This window comes from Colletes latitarsis, chromosome 6 (assembly GCF_051014445.1).
Source record: "Colletes latitarsis isolate SP2378_abdomen chromosome 6, iyColLati1, whole genome shotgun sequence".
Taxonomy (NCBI): Eukaryota; Metazoa; Arthropoda; class Insecta; order Hymenoptera; family Colletidae; genus Colletes; species Colletes latitarsis.
This window is the reverse complement of record NC_135139.1, coordinates 26,241,000-26,259,473: the sequence shown is the minus strand read 5'-3', so window position 1 is coordinate 26,259,473 and position 18,474 is coordinate 26,241,000. Positions and strand designations below refer to the sequence as shown.

The 18,474-nt window shown below is 36.9% G+C and overlaps 1 protein-coding gene across 1 annotated transcript in view; it reads right to left on the bottom strand.

The window, feature by feature from the left end:
* Positions 1–126: 126 nt before the first annotated feature.
* LOC143342975 (ATP-binding cassette sub-family G member 1) overlaps positions 127–18,474 on the bottom strand; it is a 30,107-nt gene continuing 11,759 nt past the window's right edge. The window contains exons 3-11 of the mRNA XM_076767358.1: positions 13,632–13,749; positions 10,202–10,397; positions 9,468–9,615; positions 8,467–8,706; positions 8,028–8,147; positions 7,591–7,851; positions 6,348–6,604; positions 5,482–6,076; positions 127–2,444 (exon numbers count right to left, since the gene is read on the bottom strand). Of these exons, the coding sequence (XP_076623473.1) occupies positions 5,738–6,076; positions 6,348–6,604; positions 7,591–7,851; positions 8,028–8,147; positions 8,467–8,706; positions 9,468–9,615; positions 10,202–10,397; positions 13,632–13,749 (1,679 nt within the window). The 3' untranslated portion in view covers positions 127–2,444; positions 5,482–5,737. The remainder of the gene's footprint in view (positions 2,445–5,481; positions 6,077–6,347; positions 6,605–7,590; positions 7,852–8,027; positions 8,148–8,466; positions 8,707–9,467; positions 9,616–10,201; positions 10,398–13,631; positions 13,750–18,474) is intronic.

The following is an 18,474-nucleotide window of genomic DNA, read 5'->3' as shown; positions in this document are numbered from 1 at the left end:
TGATAGAAAATATACCATGTACATTTATTGAATAGATTTTCACGTAATCTAGCATCCCTAATAAATTCTATAATACTAGTTATAATATTAGAAAGACATCGTCCACTGAGATAGGTTTAACAACAATCTAGATAACGTGATGTTATATATTCGATACTTCAACAACGCATATTCTGTTTAAAGCTTTACACGTATCACTTTTTAAACGTCGATAATAGCATCAACTTGGTAAAGTACATTTTTGTTTAAATACATTTCTATCCACGTAATCGTGAATATAAAATTCGATTCGTTTTAGGAATCACTGATAAACATTTCTATTTCACACTACAATAAACATTGTGAGAAACAGAAACGAAGAAGTATTTATTAACCTTAAATTTCCATATCTAACGTCGGTATAGAAAAGTATTCGTATTCATTACTATGTATAGAAAATGGGATTTCTCATCCAAAAATAAGTGCACCATATAGAATAGAAGTTTTACCTCTCACTAAATGGATTTCAGTACAGATCTTTATGTTTGTGATTATATTTACATTAACGAAGTTAAGGATTACGAGACACCCTGTGTATTAAACAACCAGCATCTCAAATTGTCAAATTGATACTTTTAAAACGAGTAATGAGTAATTTACTTTAAAAATGTTTTTTACATCTGCAAATATACATAAGAATCGTACTTCTACCAACTGTTATCTTAAGATAACACAGCCTGTTCAGATAATAATTAATTTCCAAAGGATGTACACGTTTAAAAATGCTATTTCGTTAAAATTACGAAAATCTCTAACAAATGTATCACATACCATAGTTTGCTCTAAAGGTAAGAGTTGAGAGAAAATCAATCAAAAAATTTTGCTAGATTTGTTCTTTGTACCAAATAACTAACATCCGTTTTACTTAATGAAATGTATTCGAAGAACGTAATAATTCTTACGAAATCATTCCCTAAAGACCAGAGTTGGGCAAATTTTACTCTCCAATGGTGCAGAAAAATACTAGATTCGTTCGTGAACTGGCTTCTGGCTTTGCTAGGTTATAATAGATTCTGATTTTTAAGTGAATTCACAGTCAATCTAAAATTTACATTCATTACTCGTGAGTAAAATTTGCTCAACTTTGCTGGTGATACTTGCATCGAATAATAAAAAATCTCACATCAATAAACAAAACTAATATACAATGCCCCGTCGTAAACATAACAATAATCAGCATAATATCACGTATCGTTTATTTATGTGTTATTGACTTGATTCGTCGTAGTTTTTCACAGAAAGGAGTTTGCTTGTATATACAGGCAGTTGATCGAGTCTTCTGAAGTTCTATTTCGATTATATTTTTTGATCGTAACTCAACACGATTGTCATCGTTATCGAGGGATAGTTAAGAATATTGGAGTACGAAAAAGTGATAAAAAAATATGCTTCTTTCTTAATTACTATATGCATGCCTATAGTACGTTTACGTAAAATTAATTTACGTCAAATTACAGCACGCTGGTGATTTAAAGCTTTCGCGATTCGCCGCTTACGAAAGTCTTTAATGCACGGAATACATTCATAAACAACAGACAAGTTTATAATAAGTTAATAAGTCCCGTAGTACGATTAATTCTGAAATAACGTGTTGTAAATCTAAAAACGGAGGCTTCAGATCCCAAATAGTACGATTAAATTAACGCGTTGCCATCAATGGTAAAAAATACCCCATGCATTTCTCGTCAAAAGTTTCCTCGTTCGTAAGTACGGATTCAGTTTTCGGTTTCGCGTTAAAACGAACAATTTTTCAACTATAAACTCTCTCGCCCATCGAACATTAACGTAACTGCTGCGAGTTAAAATGTAAAATTAAAAGTTAATTCATTTTAATGTAGATGGAGGAACAACAAAACATGACGTCATCGATGCATAAAATGGCGCGAAGCGCATTCTGACTCCCAATTGGTAGAACATGGCGTCGCTAACGACGATTCTGCCAATTGGAAGCCTCGTACCTGCACCTGTCACGCACAAGCGTCACCAATAGAAAAGCGATCGTCCTTCGAACGTGCGCACAAAGTAGATGCACGAGAAACTGCTCACGATGCAGATCACAGGGTGGACACTGTGTTGTTAATATCTTCGTTCTCGTTACTGCATTCGTCATTTTTTAACAATAGAACTACACTAACAGATCTAAGCCAGGTCGTCTGACGAACTGACGGCCCATGAGCCACAGTTGGCCCCCTTCCCCCCACTCGTTCAACCTCCCACTCCAACGACACGGCCACATATATACATCCTCGCCCCATTCATGCGTCAGTAATCAAACCAATAATCGCATATACTGTTTGGAAATAACGATGCATTTAACCCTTCTCGACCCAACAGCAAACGATGTAGTTCTGCCCCCACAGCTGACGCGAATGCAGAATATTTCGAACAAGATTCTTGCATCAGCTCTTATACAGGGTGTTCGGCCACCCCTGGGAAAAATTTTAATAGGGGATTCTAGAGGCCAAAATAAGACGAAAATCAAGAATACCAATTTGTTGATGGAGGCTTCGTTAAAAAGTTATTAACAATTAAATTCAAAAGTTTCAAATCGTTCTGGAAAAATTATTTTCGGTTGCGGGGATCAAATACAATCATTTTTGGTGAATAGACATACCCCCGAAATCCTACCCACTTTCTAGAAAAAAATTCGAGGAGGTGTGAAATTTTTCGACCGAAAAAAAAAATTTCAAATCGTTTTGGAAAAATTACTTTCGGTTGCGGGGATCAATTACAATAGTTTTTGGTCATTACACATACCCTCGAAATCCTATCCAGTTTCGAGGAAAAAATTCCTTACCGAAAATCTAACAGGAGGCCAGAAATGCTTTCCTGAAATTTCATGCATATCTTTAAAACGTTCTAACTTCTGGATGGATTGGACGATTTTGATGTTTAAAAAAACAAACTACGCGTATTTTGATGGAGAATATGTACAAATTGCAAAAATATTCGAAAAGTTGGTCCTTGACCCCGCAAAATAAAAAAAACCCCATAAAAATGGTCCAATTTTCAATGAAACTTTTTTCTGAAGTAGACCTCATGGGTACCTACAAAAAAGTATTAGACAACTTTTCTGTAGGGGGTCAAATAAAATTATGAAAAATGAAAAAGTAATTTTTAAGAAAAATCGACAGGGGGTAGGTGCCTAAATTTTTCGACGAAAAAAAAAATTTTTAGTTAATTCTGAAAAAATTATTTTCGGTTGCGGGGGTCAATTATAATCATTTTTGGTGAATAGACATACCCCCGAAATCCTACCCACTTTCTAGAAAAAAATTCGAGGAGGTGTGAAATTTTTCGACAGAAAAAAAAAATTTCAAATCGTTTTGGAAAAATTATTTTCGGTTACGGGGGTCAAGTACAATCATTTTTGGTCATTAGACATACCCTCGAAATCCTATCCAGTTTCGAGGAAAAAATTCCTTACCGAAAATCTAACAGGAGGCCAGAAATGCTTTCCTGAAATTTCATGCATATCTTTAAAACGTTCTAACTTCTGGATGGATTGGACGATTTTGATGTTTAAAAAAACAAACTACGCGTATTTTGATGGAGAATATGTACAAATTGCAAAAATATTCGAGAAGTTGGTCCTTGACCCCGAAAATAAAAAAAACCCCATAAAAATGGTCCAATTTTCAATGAAACTTTTTCCTGAAGTAGACCTCATGGGTACCTACAAAAAAGTATTAGACAACTTTTCTGTAGGGGGTCAAATAAAATTATGAAAAATGAAAAAGTAATTTTTAAGAAAAATCGACAGGGGGTAGGTGCCTAAATTTTTCGACGAAAAAAAAAATTTTTAATTAATTCTGAAAAAATTATTTTCGGTTGCGGGGGTCAAATACAATCATTTTTGGTGAATAGACATAATCTCGAAATCCTGCGCATTTTCGAAAAAAAAATTCGAGAAGGTGAGAAATTTTTCGACAAAATTAAAAAATTTCAAATTGTTTTAAAAAAATTATTTTCGGTTACGGGGGTCAAGTACAATCATTTTTGGTCATTACACATACCCTCGAAATCCTATCCAGTTTCGAGGAAAAAATTCCTTACCGAAAATCTAACAGGAGGCCAGAAATGCTTTCCTGAAATTTCATGCATATCTTTAAAACGTTCTAACTTCTGGATGGATTGGACGATTTTGATGTTTAAAAAAACAAACTACGCGTATTTTGATGGAGAATATGTACAAATTGCAAAAATATTCGAAAAGTTGGTCCTTGACCCCGCAAAATAAAAAAAACCCCATAAAAATGGTCCAATTTTCAATGAAACTTTTTTCTGAAGTAGACCTCATGGGTACCTACAAAAAAGTATTAGATAACTTTTCTGTAGGGGGTCAAATAAAATTATGAAAAATGAAAAAGTAATTTTTAAGAAAAATCGACTGGGGGTAGGTGCCTAAATTTTTCGACGAAAAAAAAAATTTTTAATTAATTCTGAAAAAATTATTTTCGGTTGCGGGGGTCAATTATAATCATTTTTGGTGAATAGACATACCCCCGAAATCCTACCCACTTTCTAGAAAAAAATTCGAGGAGGTGTGAAATTTTTCGACCGAAAAAAAAATTTCAAATCGTTTTGGAAAAATTACTTTCGGTTACGGGGGTCAAGTACAATCATTTTTGGTCATTAGACATACCCTCGAAATCCTATCCAGTTTCGAGGAAAAAATTCCTTACCGAAAATCTAACAGGAGGCCAGAAATGCTTTCCTGAAATTTCATGCATATCTTTAAAACGTTCTAACTTCTGGATGGATTGGACGATTTTGATGTTTAAAAAAACAAACTACGCGTATTTTGATGGAGAATATGTACAAATTGCAAAAATATTCGAAAAGTTGGTCCTTGACCCCGCAAAATAAAAAAAACCCCATAAAAATGGTCCAATTTTCAATGAAACTTTTTTCTGAAGTAGACCTCATGGGTACCTACAAAAAAGTATTAGACAACTTTTCTGTAGGGGGTCAAATAAAATTATGAAAAATGAAAAAGTAATTTTTAAGAAAAATCGACAGGGGGTAGGTGCCTAAATTTTTCGACGAAAAAAAAAATTTTTAATTAATTCTGAAAAAATTATTTTCGGTTGCGGGGGTCAATTATAATCATTTTTGGTGAATAGACATACCCCCGAAATCCTACCCACTTTCTAGAAAAAAATTCGAGGAGGTGTGAAATTTTTCGACAGAAAAAAAAAATTTCAAATCGTTTTGGAAAAATTACTTTCGGTTGCGGGGATCAATTACAATAGTTTTTGGTGAACAGATCTACCCCCGAAATCCTACTCTCTTACTAGAAAAAAATTCTGTACGGTCGGAACTTTAAACGTTAATAACTTTTTAATGAAGCCTCCATCAACAAATTGGTATTCTTGATTTTCGTCTTATTTTAGCCTCTAGAATCCCCCATTAAAATTTTTCCCAGGGGTGGCCGAACACCCTGTATAAGTTCCGAAGCGATTTCGAATTTATACATATAATGTAAATATTTCCATCGTTCGAACGAGGATCATTTCTCCGCTGGGCGGCGCTAGTGTGTCCTGTGACATCATAACGTTTATCTTTTTCTGTGTATAAAGTCCATACGAACTCATTCGCACATACGTATTCTTTCAACGACGTCATCGTTGTATTAACGGTATTCGGTCTAGAACGGCCAATAACAATACTGGGATCACCGAGATCGATAACGGCTTTATCTTCTGTTCAACTTACACCAGAGTGCACTGGCAGTCAACAGATGCATCAGCACACCGATACCGAGAATCAGAATGAGATTGTTCACGACATTGGTGTCGGCAATGTCCATCTCCTTCAGAAATTGCGTGGGTTTTTTATAATGACAATAGAAATCGTCACACTTCAGATCCAGTCTGCCGAAACCGTACACGGTGTGCAGCAAACTGTGAAAACTGGCGCGGAAGTACGATATGTGGAATATCCATCGGAATGGACGCGGCGTGTCCATGTAACGGATACAAAAACCGAACACCGAGAACAACACCGCTATTGTAGGACCCATAAAGACGGCGATCTGCGAACAGAAAGAGTTACGCGTCACGTGGTTCCTAGGGAATTTACCGAATTCCGTTCGCGAACGACAAATTAACGGTTCCTCGTAAAAAAAGCGTACCTTAAATTTTGTACATTTTTGAGCATAGCGGAAAAACGATTACAGTAGTAATATATGGTTAAGAGTATTTATGGTTGTTCTAAATTTGTGGGTTTGGATGGGTTCAAAGAGTCTTGAAACAGAATGTGAGCTAATTTTAAAATACGAAATAATAAATCGATAAAACGCGTACCTTTACTGGCGTGGTCGCGCCGATGAAGAAGCCCCAAGCTTGAGCCGTCAAGCTGGCGGCTATGCTGACGACCATGAAGGAAATTATGCGTGCTGTTTCCACGGGCTGTCCTGTCAACCAGTAACTGACAGCCAAATAGGTCGCAGCACAGGATGCTTGGAATGGTATCTCCACCAGCAGCATACTAATATAATACGGTGCTAACCGATACCATCGGTTGAAGTGTTCCCTCGAGAGAATTCGCATTTCCTGTGGAACTGAAAAAGAAAGAAATAAAATAAAGAAGGTGTGTGACTCGTTCGTCCATTTGTTTTACTCGTTGCAGGATATTAATCACTACTATACCCCTGGCACGTGCCACCTTCTATGGTTACGGTTTTCATTTTTTCAAACGAATTAGGTACAGTGTCTTTCGTTCAACCTTGGGACACAGGAGGCGCTGTACTCATCCTGAATATTTAGCACGACACAGTTCGCGCTCTCTATCAAGTATCCGCTGGTCAGCAAAAAAAAGATGCTTACGATCCGCGGGAATGAATGCCCACTACAGATACTGTTAACTCTCTCGAGTATTGCGAATCACCATTCCGATACAACCGCACACGTTGCGTTCCTTGACCCACATTTTGTATAGTTAGTCCCTTTCAAACAATAGCAACGCGACGAGAGAACGAAGAAATTGTGAAAAATGCGTCTCGACGAGAAAGTCGAGACACCATTTGTCACAGTGTCACGCGATAAACATTGACACCGATGATGGGATCTTAAGAAAAGTACACAAGACGCTCAACAAGTTGAGAGAAGGTCAAAGGAATTATTATTATTATTCTCTCTTTGTTATACGTATGTATAATCTAAAAAGAGAAAAGCTGTAGATAAATTATACGTTTTAAAAAACATGTTTCGGGGTCCCTGACAGAACACGTCTTGCTATGCTAAGGGTAAAAAGAGTACGGTTGGTAACCCTAACCGAGAACTGACTCATCAAACCGTTTCTCTTTGAGTTGCGGAAACGTGCACGACTGACGAAAACAATTTAGCAACCGCAAGGAATCCGGTTATACAGGTTTTACCCGTGGCATAAAAAGATGCAAATATAGAATCGATGGATTTTAATATGGGTCGAGTGATTGAGAGTAATCGAAGGTCGAGGAAGATTTGACGGCCACTGACTTACATAAACGTCCAAGAAGAATAAATATATGAAAAACGATTTGTTGGCAACGCACGACTGAGTACTTACAGGCAAGAGTGACGGCCATTTTCCCCGTGTAAACGATCAGTAGAAGCGATCCGTAAAGGTAAACGTAATTAGCCAGAACACCATTTGCTCTGTAACCGCTTCCCCTGTAGAGGTAGCCGAATATTACCCCGATCAACAGATGACAGAGTAATCGCACTACCAATAGCGTGTAGTCCCTCTTTAGGCAAAGCAGCTGTCTTTTGTAGAGTAAATAACACTGTCCAAGAAATCCAGCAGGCGGGGGTGGTTCCTTTGTACTGTCTGTGTTAAATTTAATATGGTAAACACGGTTTATAATCGTTTCTTAATATGTAATACGCTACCGACAGTTCAAGATTTGTTGTTGAGATTAACATGTATCGAGGGAAAGAAACGGTGACGTAACGATAGATGATGTTATGCAATATAATCATTGCAATACAAAACATTATAATTACCGTCCGACTGCGGGTTCATCGCATATGTAGTAACCGGCTTATCATCCTTGCACGCTGATTCCATGGCAGCTGCCAATTTGTCGACGCTGATTCCATAATCACCGATCGCGACTTCCAACACTGTAACACGAACCATGTAATTTTCACGTCTTCGCGAGCCGACGCAAAAGATTTGCGCTCTGTTCAGCGAGAAGAAGAACTCTATAAACGGAACCATGTGACTTGCAACAGGAGGTACCGTAGGTAATGGTATACAGTAATGCACGGTTAACTATCCTAAGATGTGGGAAGATTTAGGAAGACCAACTTAAGGTTTTTTTTAATTAAATTTTACAATTCTCGAGGGCGGGGGAGGATCGATGGGTGTCGTTTTTCAGTCACTCAGTTTACACTTTGCTTTCTTCTCGTTGGACGAAATGTAAATAAACGTGACACGTACGAAAATCAGCCGGATTGTGGTAAGGTGGACACTCGGCTCCGACCGAAGCCAGGTGTGGCAACAACGATTGAACGGGTCCCCTGTATATGCAGTATCCAGCTGCAACCGTGTAGATGGCGTCAAACATTTCCAAGAGCAACGCACTCGGCTGATGTATCGTGCATATCACTGTGCGCCTTTCTATTTTAGCGAGACGCTTCAGAAGCGCGATGCACTGGCTGCAGGACGCAGAGTCAAGGCCTGTGAAACCGGAAGTTATTTCTTTGTTAGGCTATTTACATAAATACGGAAACGTGCTAGTAAATTCCCTCCAACGCAAATTATATTCACATTTTGTTAGTCCATGTACAGACTACAGAATAGCTATAGGCTACATAAACTGAATTAGTATTTTTTTTTTTTTATTAAAGCTATCGAATAGTTACAAATGGGAAGACCTGCGCTTTTCATAAATAGATAAATAAAACCATAAGGACAATATTGCTAGAATGATCGTATCGATGACAGTAATTGGTTCTTTTACTCTGTGTACTAACAGGGAAAGCGTTAAGTTATTCAAGTTATTCGAAATACCATGTAATCTGGTAAGTAATGCGAGTGTCACAATAAAACGAGGGAAACACGCAACGTCGGCTCTGCACACCGAGTATCGGGAACGAAGGTCGCGTGTTTCTACCTATAATTTCGCTTTCCCACGGTCCAATGACCATCACATGACATTTAAATTGACAGATGCCACGACAGAATGCAAAAAAAAAGTAACAGTTCTGTGTAAAACTTCGCTCGCGAGACGTATAGTCGATCATAAGTGTCATACGAAATAAGCTATCAATAGAAGAGCTAGCTATACATAATTTTCTTTTAAGAAAAAAGAAACAATCAGTCCGCCTACATTTTGCGTGTCGTTACACAATGGCTCGGTTTTATTATAATTTATTAAGTATTTTGAAAGCACGGTTGATATAGCTGACCGCTCAAAACGTGAACGATTTCGTAATTACCGGTTGTAGGCTCGTCGAGGAATAATACTGAAGGATTGCTTAAAAGTTCCAGGGCGACATCGAGCCGCTTCTTCTGGCCACCGGATAATTTCCCGCACAGAGTGTCATAGCAATGGCTCAGGCCCAGCATTTCAAGCAGCTCTAAAACCTGTCGACGCAGAACATATAATATGTCGTCCTTGATAACGATGCTCGTAAAAAGTATACACAGTGTAAGAAACTTGAATTGAAAAATTGTTTGGTATTTTGGAGTCCTGTGGAAGAGATGGGAAGAAGAGATTTTAATGGGGAATTCTAGAGGCCAAAATAAGACGAAAATCAAGAATACCAATTTCTTGATGGAGGCTTTGTTAAAAAGTCATTAACGTTTAAAGTTCCACCCATACTGAATTTTTTTCTCGAAAATGCGCAGGATTTCGGGGGTATGTCTATTCACCAAAAATGATTGTAATCGTCCCCCGCAACCGAAAATAATTTTTCCAAAAAGATTTGAAATTTTTTAATTTAATTGTTAATAACTTTTTAACGAAGCCTCCATCGACAAATTGGTATTCTTGACATTCGTTTTATTTTGGCCTCTAGAATTCCCTATTAAAATTTTTCCCACGGGTGGCCGAACACCCTGTATATGTAGACGGAAGGTCGGTCGAGTGCTTGCGAGAGAAACGATCCCTCTAGTGGCAAGTACAGGAAACGATGAACCTCACAAAGATGAAATTACAGTTGTTACTAACTTGAGTGTGCTTGTAAGCAGAGCTAATCGTGTAACCGAGCTTCAAATGAGCTGCTAATGTCATGGCTTCTCCCACAGTGATTCTTGTTCTCATTAACGCGTCCTGTTGTATGTAGCAAGAGGTCCTTTTCCACCTTTCGCTGTACGGTACACGAACCTTTCCATTCACTAGGATTTTCCCTCGAACACCCTTCACTCTGCAACATAATTCCACGCGTACAGATTATAATTCTGTAATCCTGTCTTTAATTCTGTCGATCTTGGTACATATATTTTCCTTTTAATTTATTGAGATTTTATTCTAGATCATTTTTTAAACAGGTTTAATCTACCATGTCAGACCAGACATCATACTTGTAACTGAAGATAGCGTACTAGTAATATTTGTGAGTGTCGAGTTTTCAGAAATATTCAAGGTCTATGCTTTTTAATAACATACTATACTCTTTTTCTTTGTTATAAAGACGGACGTTTAGACGATTTTCATAATAAGGTCAACGATTCAAGGTCATTTGGTGTGAAATAAAAAAAGTGAAACAACAATTTTTTTACGTCACAAGGCGTACTCAAAGTGGTATTTGTTCCTATCGATGCAACACATCAATCGAGGAACTGCTGAAGTAGAATTAATTTATTCTTATCATTTCGTGATTAATTCTGCTACATACATGATCAGAATGTTACGTCGATGAAAACGGACACCGATTCGAGAGCTTCTTACAATATATAAATTGTTAATTTAATCGTTTCCTTCGTGTCGTGATCTTACACTTAAGTAAACAAACAAAATATTTGTACCGACTAAATTATTGTATAATTACAGTTATATAAAAAATTGTTTATATCAACAAGATATACCCCGATAATAAAGATAAACTCTGTGTCGACATCGAGCTGATGACTTTAATCGAGAAAATCATTGTTAGTGACATTTAGTACCGCGTTGTAAATTGAGAAAAAGGTCTTGAATGTCAGCGATTGGTCTTTACGTTTTTACTTCGTTGCACCATTTATTGACCTATTCAGTTTTCAATTATTTAATCACTTTATTTATTGGTGTTCCTGCGTTACTGGTAACTGAATATTTTTATATCGACGCAATTGTTATACCGACAGTAAGAAGTGTTAACTAGAATTAGAAGTGATAAATTAACGAACGTGTACATAGAGCTTTTTACACCCATCTTTTCACAGAGTAATTAACATAATTTGCATTTTGTTGGGCGATAACAGTCAACAACTATACACAAAACATAAATAATCATTATGCCAGTAAACAATACAAATATACGTTTACATTTATTTACATTGCCCTTGATTAAACATTTTTCAAACGCAATTCTTGTTTGATATCAATAGTACAAAGTGATTGAAAAAAGACTGGACATTTTGAAAAATTTCTTAGTCGATAATTAAGTTACATATGAAAGTATGGTCATCAATAAAGAAACTGCCAAACAGGTTTCTGCAGTTAAAGCTGCATTCCAAAGCTCAGAAATCGGATACTATACAGGGTGTTCGGCCAACCCTGGGAAAAATTTTAATGGGGGATTCTAGAGGCCAAAATAAGACGAAAATCAAGAATACCAATTTCTTGATGGAGGCTTCGTTAAAAAGTTACTAACGTTTAAAGTTCCGTTCGTACTGAATTTTTTTCTCAAAAGTGGATAGGATTTCGCGGGTACGTGTAATGACCAAAAATGATTGTAATTGACCCCCTCAGCTAACAATATTTTTTTCAGAATGATTTGAAATATTTTAATTTCGACGAAAAATTTCACACCCTTTCGAATTTTTTTCTAGAAAGTGGGTAGGATTTCGGGGGTAAGTGTAATGACCAAAAATGATTGTAATTGACCCCCTCAGCTAACAATATTTTTTTCAGAATGATTTGAAATATTTTAATTTCGACGAAAAATTTCACACCTTTTCGAATTTTTTTCTAGAAAGTGGGTAGGATTTCGGGGGTAAGTGTAATAACCAAAAATGATTGTAATTGACCCCCGCAACTGAAAATAATTTTTTTAGAACGATTTGAAATTTTTGAATGTAATTGTTAATAACTTTTTAACGAAGCCTCCATCAAGAAATTGGTATTCTTGATTTTCGTCTTATTTTGGCCTTTAGAATCCCCCATTAAAATTTTTCCCCGGGTTGACCGAACACCCTGTATAAGGAATTAAATTAACACGAATAGAACTTCCTCCATTTCTCAGAGCACTTTTACCTAGTCACGACACGGTCTTAAATAACCATTTGCTACTGTATCACGGCTAGAGTTACGGGCTTGGACATTTTTCATGGAGAGCACGTGTCGTTACTGATGCATCGGCTAGTTTCCATATAAATTATGTCAAGCTGTAAGTTCTTAGAAAGATCGTCTGGGAATTACCAACGGAAAAGCTCTATGCCGACCACGTACTCGTTGCACAAGTTTACTGATCCGTGTGAATAAATTTTAACGGCCACGTCACGATTTCCATTTACAATTTATACTTCGTCACAGAAATCGAATCGATAAATTTCCAACGTTTTACAAGCAACTCGTCGACTGACAGTGTCGTAACATTCTTGCGATAGATACACGTTTCCTTAAAGCAATAATTCTCAGCCTTTTTGCGTTAGTCTTCCTAAAAAATATATTTCTATATTTAAACGAAATCGTATCATAGTTATTATTTTGTTATTTAACGTTTTTTACTGAGTCACCGGTTAGATATTAGTCCAGCTGTAACACGATTGCGAGCTATAGTTGTAACACAATCAGATATTCAATGCTGTTTAAATGGGCGGAGGATCGATTTACCACAACAGGCACGACACCGTTTATGTATTGTTCAATGCTCTCTAATTCGAGCATAGAATGCTGACCAGTTCCTAGAACTGGAAAGAAGAAGGCTACTGTCTAACAACTCCACAATAATATTGCGACAATGTTACAAATATATATGTTATTAGTGAAATTTATAACCAGAAAATAAAACGTTTTAATTCGCTGACTTGTCTATTAACTTTCTCCATGTAAGAAGGGTAGAGTGAAAATCACAGATTACTTTATTAAATATGAGTGCTGTTCTTTGTTAAGAGCGAAGAAAGAAAAAAAAGAATCAATCTGTGAGAAGTTCATGAAACTCAAGAGCAATGACCCACATTTCAGGGTCCACAAGATTGGTTCCCTTGAAGTACAATGGCAACGCGATTATAGCGCGTTTAAACGTGTCGTGCATCGCTTTAGCAATGTTGTAAAGGCGTCAAGACTGAAACGTGTATGAATAATGAAGTATGTAACAAGTTTTTAATAGTAACTATTCAACGACTTGGACAAACAATGATGAAACAGAACAACTATCGACGTTGGGTAATAAATTACCGAACGCACTAATTAATAATTATTAATTACAGTTCACACTGTATTGTTGTAAAATACTGACGTGTAACCAGCCAAAACGTTCAACAACGTCGACTTTCCGGCCCCCGACGGGCCCATTATGGCCACCAGTTCGCCAGCTTTGAAGTCGCCGCTAACCCCATGAAGAATTTCTTTGTGTTCTGTAACGGAAAAAGCGAAATTAAAAACACATTATATGCAGAGCACTTTTTAATTACGATAAGTTCAGTACATCGATCGTGCAATTTAAAACAGTTCCCGAGAATGGAATATCGAACTAGGTATTCTGTGACATCGCGATTAGGGGGAAAAAATTAATTTCAATGGGCCTGTATTCTTCTCACGAACCAGTCACCACGAGAAGGTTTCTCTTCGGAATATAAATGCTGGTAACAATTATGAATAGATTAGAATAATTTTCATTTTGTATATTTAAGTTAAATTCGACTTATAGATATTTTAACGATATTAATAAAACCTCTACTGAGGATGCTGCACGTAAAAAATGAAGCTCAGTGATTTTCCATGTTTGTATGTAGTTCGCCTAACGAAACAAGGGAACAAAGACAATTTCGTTCTCCGATCACGAGCGAACGGACGAACCAGAGACAAGATGAATCTGCATCCGATGATGTCAGAGTGGACGTTCGGGGAAACAATCATGCTCTCCCGGATAATAACGTGTAATGAGGCGCAGAATTCTATGTATCCTGTATTGGTCATCGATTAATTACGATTGGTATCTCCTGTTTAACGTTGAATACCTCAACTTGTTTGATACATCAGGAATTCTCAAGCTTCGTATAAGACGTATTGTGTAATAAATGGAACGTCACAATATTTTCATGTAATGTATGAAAAAAATTTTCTTTAAATCAATTTCTTTAATTATAAACGTTTGTATCATAATAAAGCTGTGTCAATGCCTTTGTTCAGCATTGTTTTGTATCATGTCACAGTTCGAACGAGATGAGTGACACTTTCAAAAACAAATTACTGTATTTGTTTAACCCGTTATATACAGAGTGTTCGGCCACCCCTGGGAAAAATTTTAATGGGGGATTCTAGAGGCCAAAATAAGACGAAAATCAAGAATACTAATTTGTTGATGGAGGTTTCGTTAAAAAGTTATTAACGTTTAAAGTTCCGCCCTTTCTGAATTTTTTTCTCGAAAATGCGCAAGATTTCGGGGGTATGTCTATTCACCAAAAATGATTGTAATTGACCCCCGCAACCGAAAATAATTTTTCCAAAACGATTTGTAATTTTTTTTTTTCCGTCGAAAAATTTCACACCTTTTCGAATTTTTTTCTAGAAAGTGGATAGGATTTCGAGGGTATGTCTAATGACCAAAAATGATTATAATTGACCCCCGTAACCGAAAATAATTTTTCCAGAACGATTTGAAACTTTTGAATTTAATATTTAATAACTTTTTAACGAAGCTTCGATCAACAAATTGGTATTCTTGATTTTCGTCTTATTTTGGCCTCTAGAATCTATTAAAATATTTCCCAAGGGTGGCCAAACACTCTGTATATTATTTCGCTCACGGGCCTTTTCTTTTACGTTTATCTTTTTGCGTTTGGCCGTGATAGTTGTCGATTTAAATGCAGTGTGACGGTCAGTCGACCGTGAGAAACCGAAATTACAGCGAAAAAGAACCGACCTCCATTTCGATAGCGGGCACCAGCGTGCTGCAGTTGTATCGTGTTACACAACGACGATAATTCTCCACGTCTCAGTTCCGCTGTTATTATGTACGTCTTCCATCTACCATTTGGAACACTGACATAATACGAAGGTGTTCCTTGGCCAGAAGTGTAAAAACAGCTTAAGAAATTTGTTTAGCGACATCCATTATACCTACGCCTCGTATCGTTCAATTTTTGTTCTAAACGTTTCTTGTCAGATGGCTATAGCGGGGTGAAAGTTAGAGTTAACACCCTCTATATGCTAACGATGCAAATGAGTTGTACGAAGTCTGTTGTAATTCACGCGTGAGAAAGCAATTTTTTTATTAAGTTTGCGTAACGCGCGAAACTTTGTACGAAACAAGATTTATCTTACGCGAATGTCATTGCTCGCGACCTACGATAAGATTCTAGTCTTATGCAACGCGATCGTTTGTAAAATATAACAAAAACTAGCTATTAACACATTAACGGTCCCATCGCCCACGTGTGATAAAAATATATCGTTTCTATGATTTTTATTTATTCATATTCGGTACAAAATACATTCAGTGGATACGAATGTGTAAACTGGGTACAGAAATTTCAAACGAACGGGGAATTAAGTTTTTATTTTCGCAACGTTACCGTTCCTGTCGATATCAAATTTACTTTCTCGGCAATTCTGACTGCTTCCTAACACGAAGGGCTTTTGCATGGATAAATTAAGAAACATCGTTGTAACGAGTCGTAGCAAATATATAAATTTCTTTTAATCAGAACGAATAAATTATAGACGAGAGTTATATTATATTAATCAAAGAACATGTAACGCCTCTGGCGGCTGTAATACAGAGTTCGTAAGCTTCGTTAGACCATCGAAAGAGGTCCGTCCAAAAAAAGTATTAGGGACCACTTTCTTTGTATGGACGTGTGCAATCTAAAACAAAAATCTTTCTCATAGCTTTATCGATAATTTGATTTGTTAGCATCTTTGATAGCGTAAACGGTGCTGGATTCCATTTCGTTTCACCGATCAAACTTGAATTAGCCTCGAGAGTGGGTGCACTTACGTATCATAACCTTTTCTCTCCGAGATATCTGACCGAGTTACGGAACTACACTCGTTCCCGAGGCGATTATCGTACGAACGTTCAGGAATATTATCCGCTACCGTGAACGCCTGCCCACATTTGGAATAATGTTATTCCGCTTCCGTTTGGAGGTCGATAAATACGTGACGACGTGACGCCCATGCCTGACGATGGCGCGATTTTACGCGCCAAACTCCCGTACGCAACAAAACTCGTGATACTTTGCAATAAAAAATGGGTTTTCCAATGTTCTTCGCGCATGCAAGAGGATAAATAATAGAAATAATCGCTACATATATTTTCTATAAAAAAAAATTACGAGTTGTCGATAGATCGATCTAACCACAATGGCTTATGGTAATTTCTTTCGCACGAAACGTTTTTTCCCATTGTTTCGAACGATACGGAAAGGATTGTTATCGCGGAATGTATCTGGTGTCGAGGTTACGTTACACTTCGAAGTGACGCATAAAATAGATCTAACGAAATAATCACGAAGTCGACTGGCGTTAACCGTGGAGTCTCCATTATTGTTTTTTTCCGTGCGTCGTCGTTGGTGACGTGTCCTTTTCCTTTCTCGGGCCATGAATAAAACAAGAAATCCCGAGAACGGATGCGACCAACTAAACTCCAAGTATGCACGTCTTAACGACTGTCGCGTGCTCACGAGCACGATTTTATCAATAATAATAATTCGTTTAAAATTGAATTTAAACGCGTGAAAGAATTAGGGTACGAAATTTGACTTTAAATGACCCCATAAAGTGTCTTAATACTCGATAATGTACATTCTCTTCCACCGAGAAATTAGTAATAAATTTGTCGAAGAGTTTCGAGAAATTAAAATTAATGAGCGCGATAGGGATGCTATCACGCATACGTTCAGTCGTTACGGAATGATACAATGTACAATCGTAAACAAAATTTGCATAAGACGGACACGAACGTCCGTTGATAACTACTTGACGTTTCTAGTAAAGTTAATAGGTCTCGAGGTAATAAACAAGAGCATAACGTAATAGATCAATGTCTTCGACCCATCGATTACATTCCTTATTAAAGGCATGGCAAACACGTGGCTCAATTCATTAGGTTTTCTGACTTGCTTGACATTCTTTTAATACAACCATTATTATTTCCATGGAACACTAATAATTCAATACATACTTTGCCTCCTCGTCTGATCAATGAACGTTAAACTTTTACTGTCCTACGACAAATTTAATTTTCTATTTTTAAAACTACATGAAATTTATGCAACTATGTATAGACTCATCTGCAAAGTTACAACATTCGCTGAAATATGCACATGGTGCACATTTTGATTATAGCAATACTGATTAGCCTCCTCGCTGAATATAACGCCCATAGTCATCAATAATATGTAGAAATGTGTTATTATTATCATTGAAACTACACGTGGCATCAGTAGCCATTTCTTTAACCTAATACCAGTTGAAAATGTCAGTGATATCATCCACGCGAGTGAGATCTAACAAATTGAAATAAACCTAAATCAGTCTCATTATAAATTTTGACACTCGGGTGCCAAAATTACCGATTACGCCACTGTACCTACACTCGGTGTTCCAAGGATATTCATACGTTGCCGTATGCGCTATGAATCGACGCCTTGCGGGCAATAGTCATGCTTACTTTGTTCGTCATTCAAGGTCAAACTTCGATAAATACACTCTTCGCGACAAAGTGATAGGACACTTATAAATTCTAGTATTTTTTTACAACTGATAACTTCATTCTAGTAACTTCCGTAAGCTCATAGTTGCGCGCGCCAATGGAGTGAGAAGGATCGAGAGTTGCAAAACCTATCAAGAATTCAAGATCGGCGCGACTTTCAAGACCAATTAAGATTTTCAAGATCATCCGGTTTCATAAGCATTTCGATACGGTCTTGAGCTCGATCGTTATCTACGATATAATCTTGATCCGAGGTATATGTATTTTTAAATAACTACTAAACGCGAAAATGAGGTAAAAATAATTAAAATCAGACATTCAAGACATAGAGGAACACTCCCAGGATAATTAACCGTACACCGTCTGTCGTTCACGCGCATATGTAGGATTTCGAAACAGATATTCTCCCGTTAAAATCGCA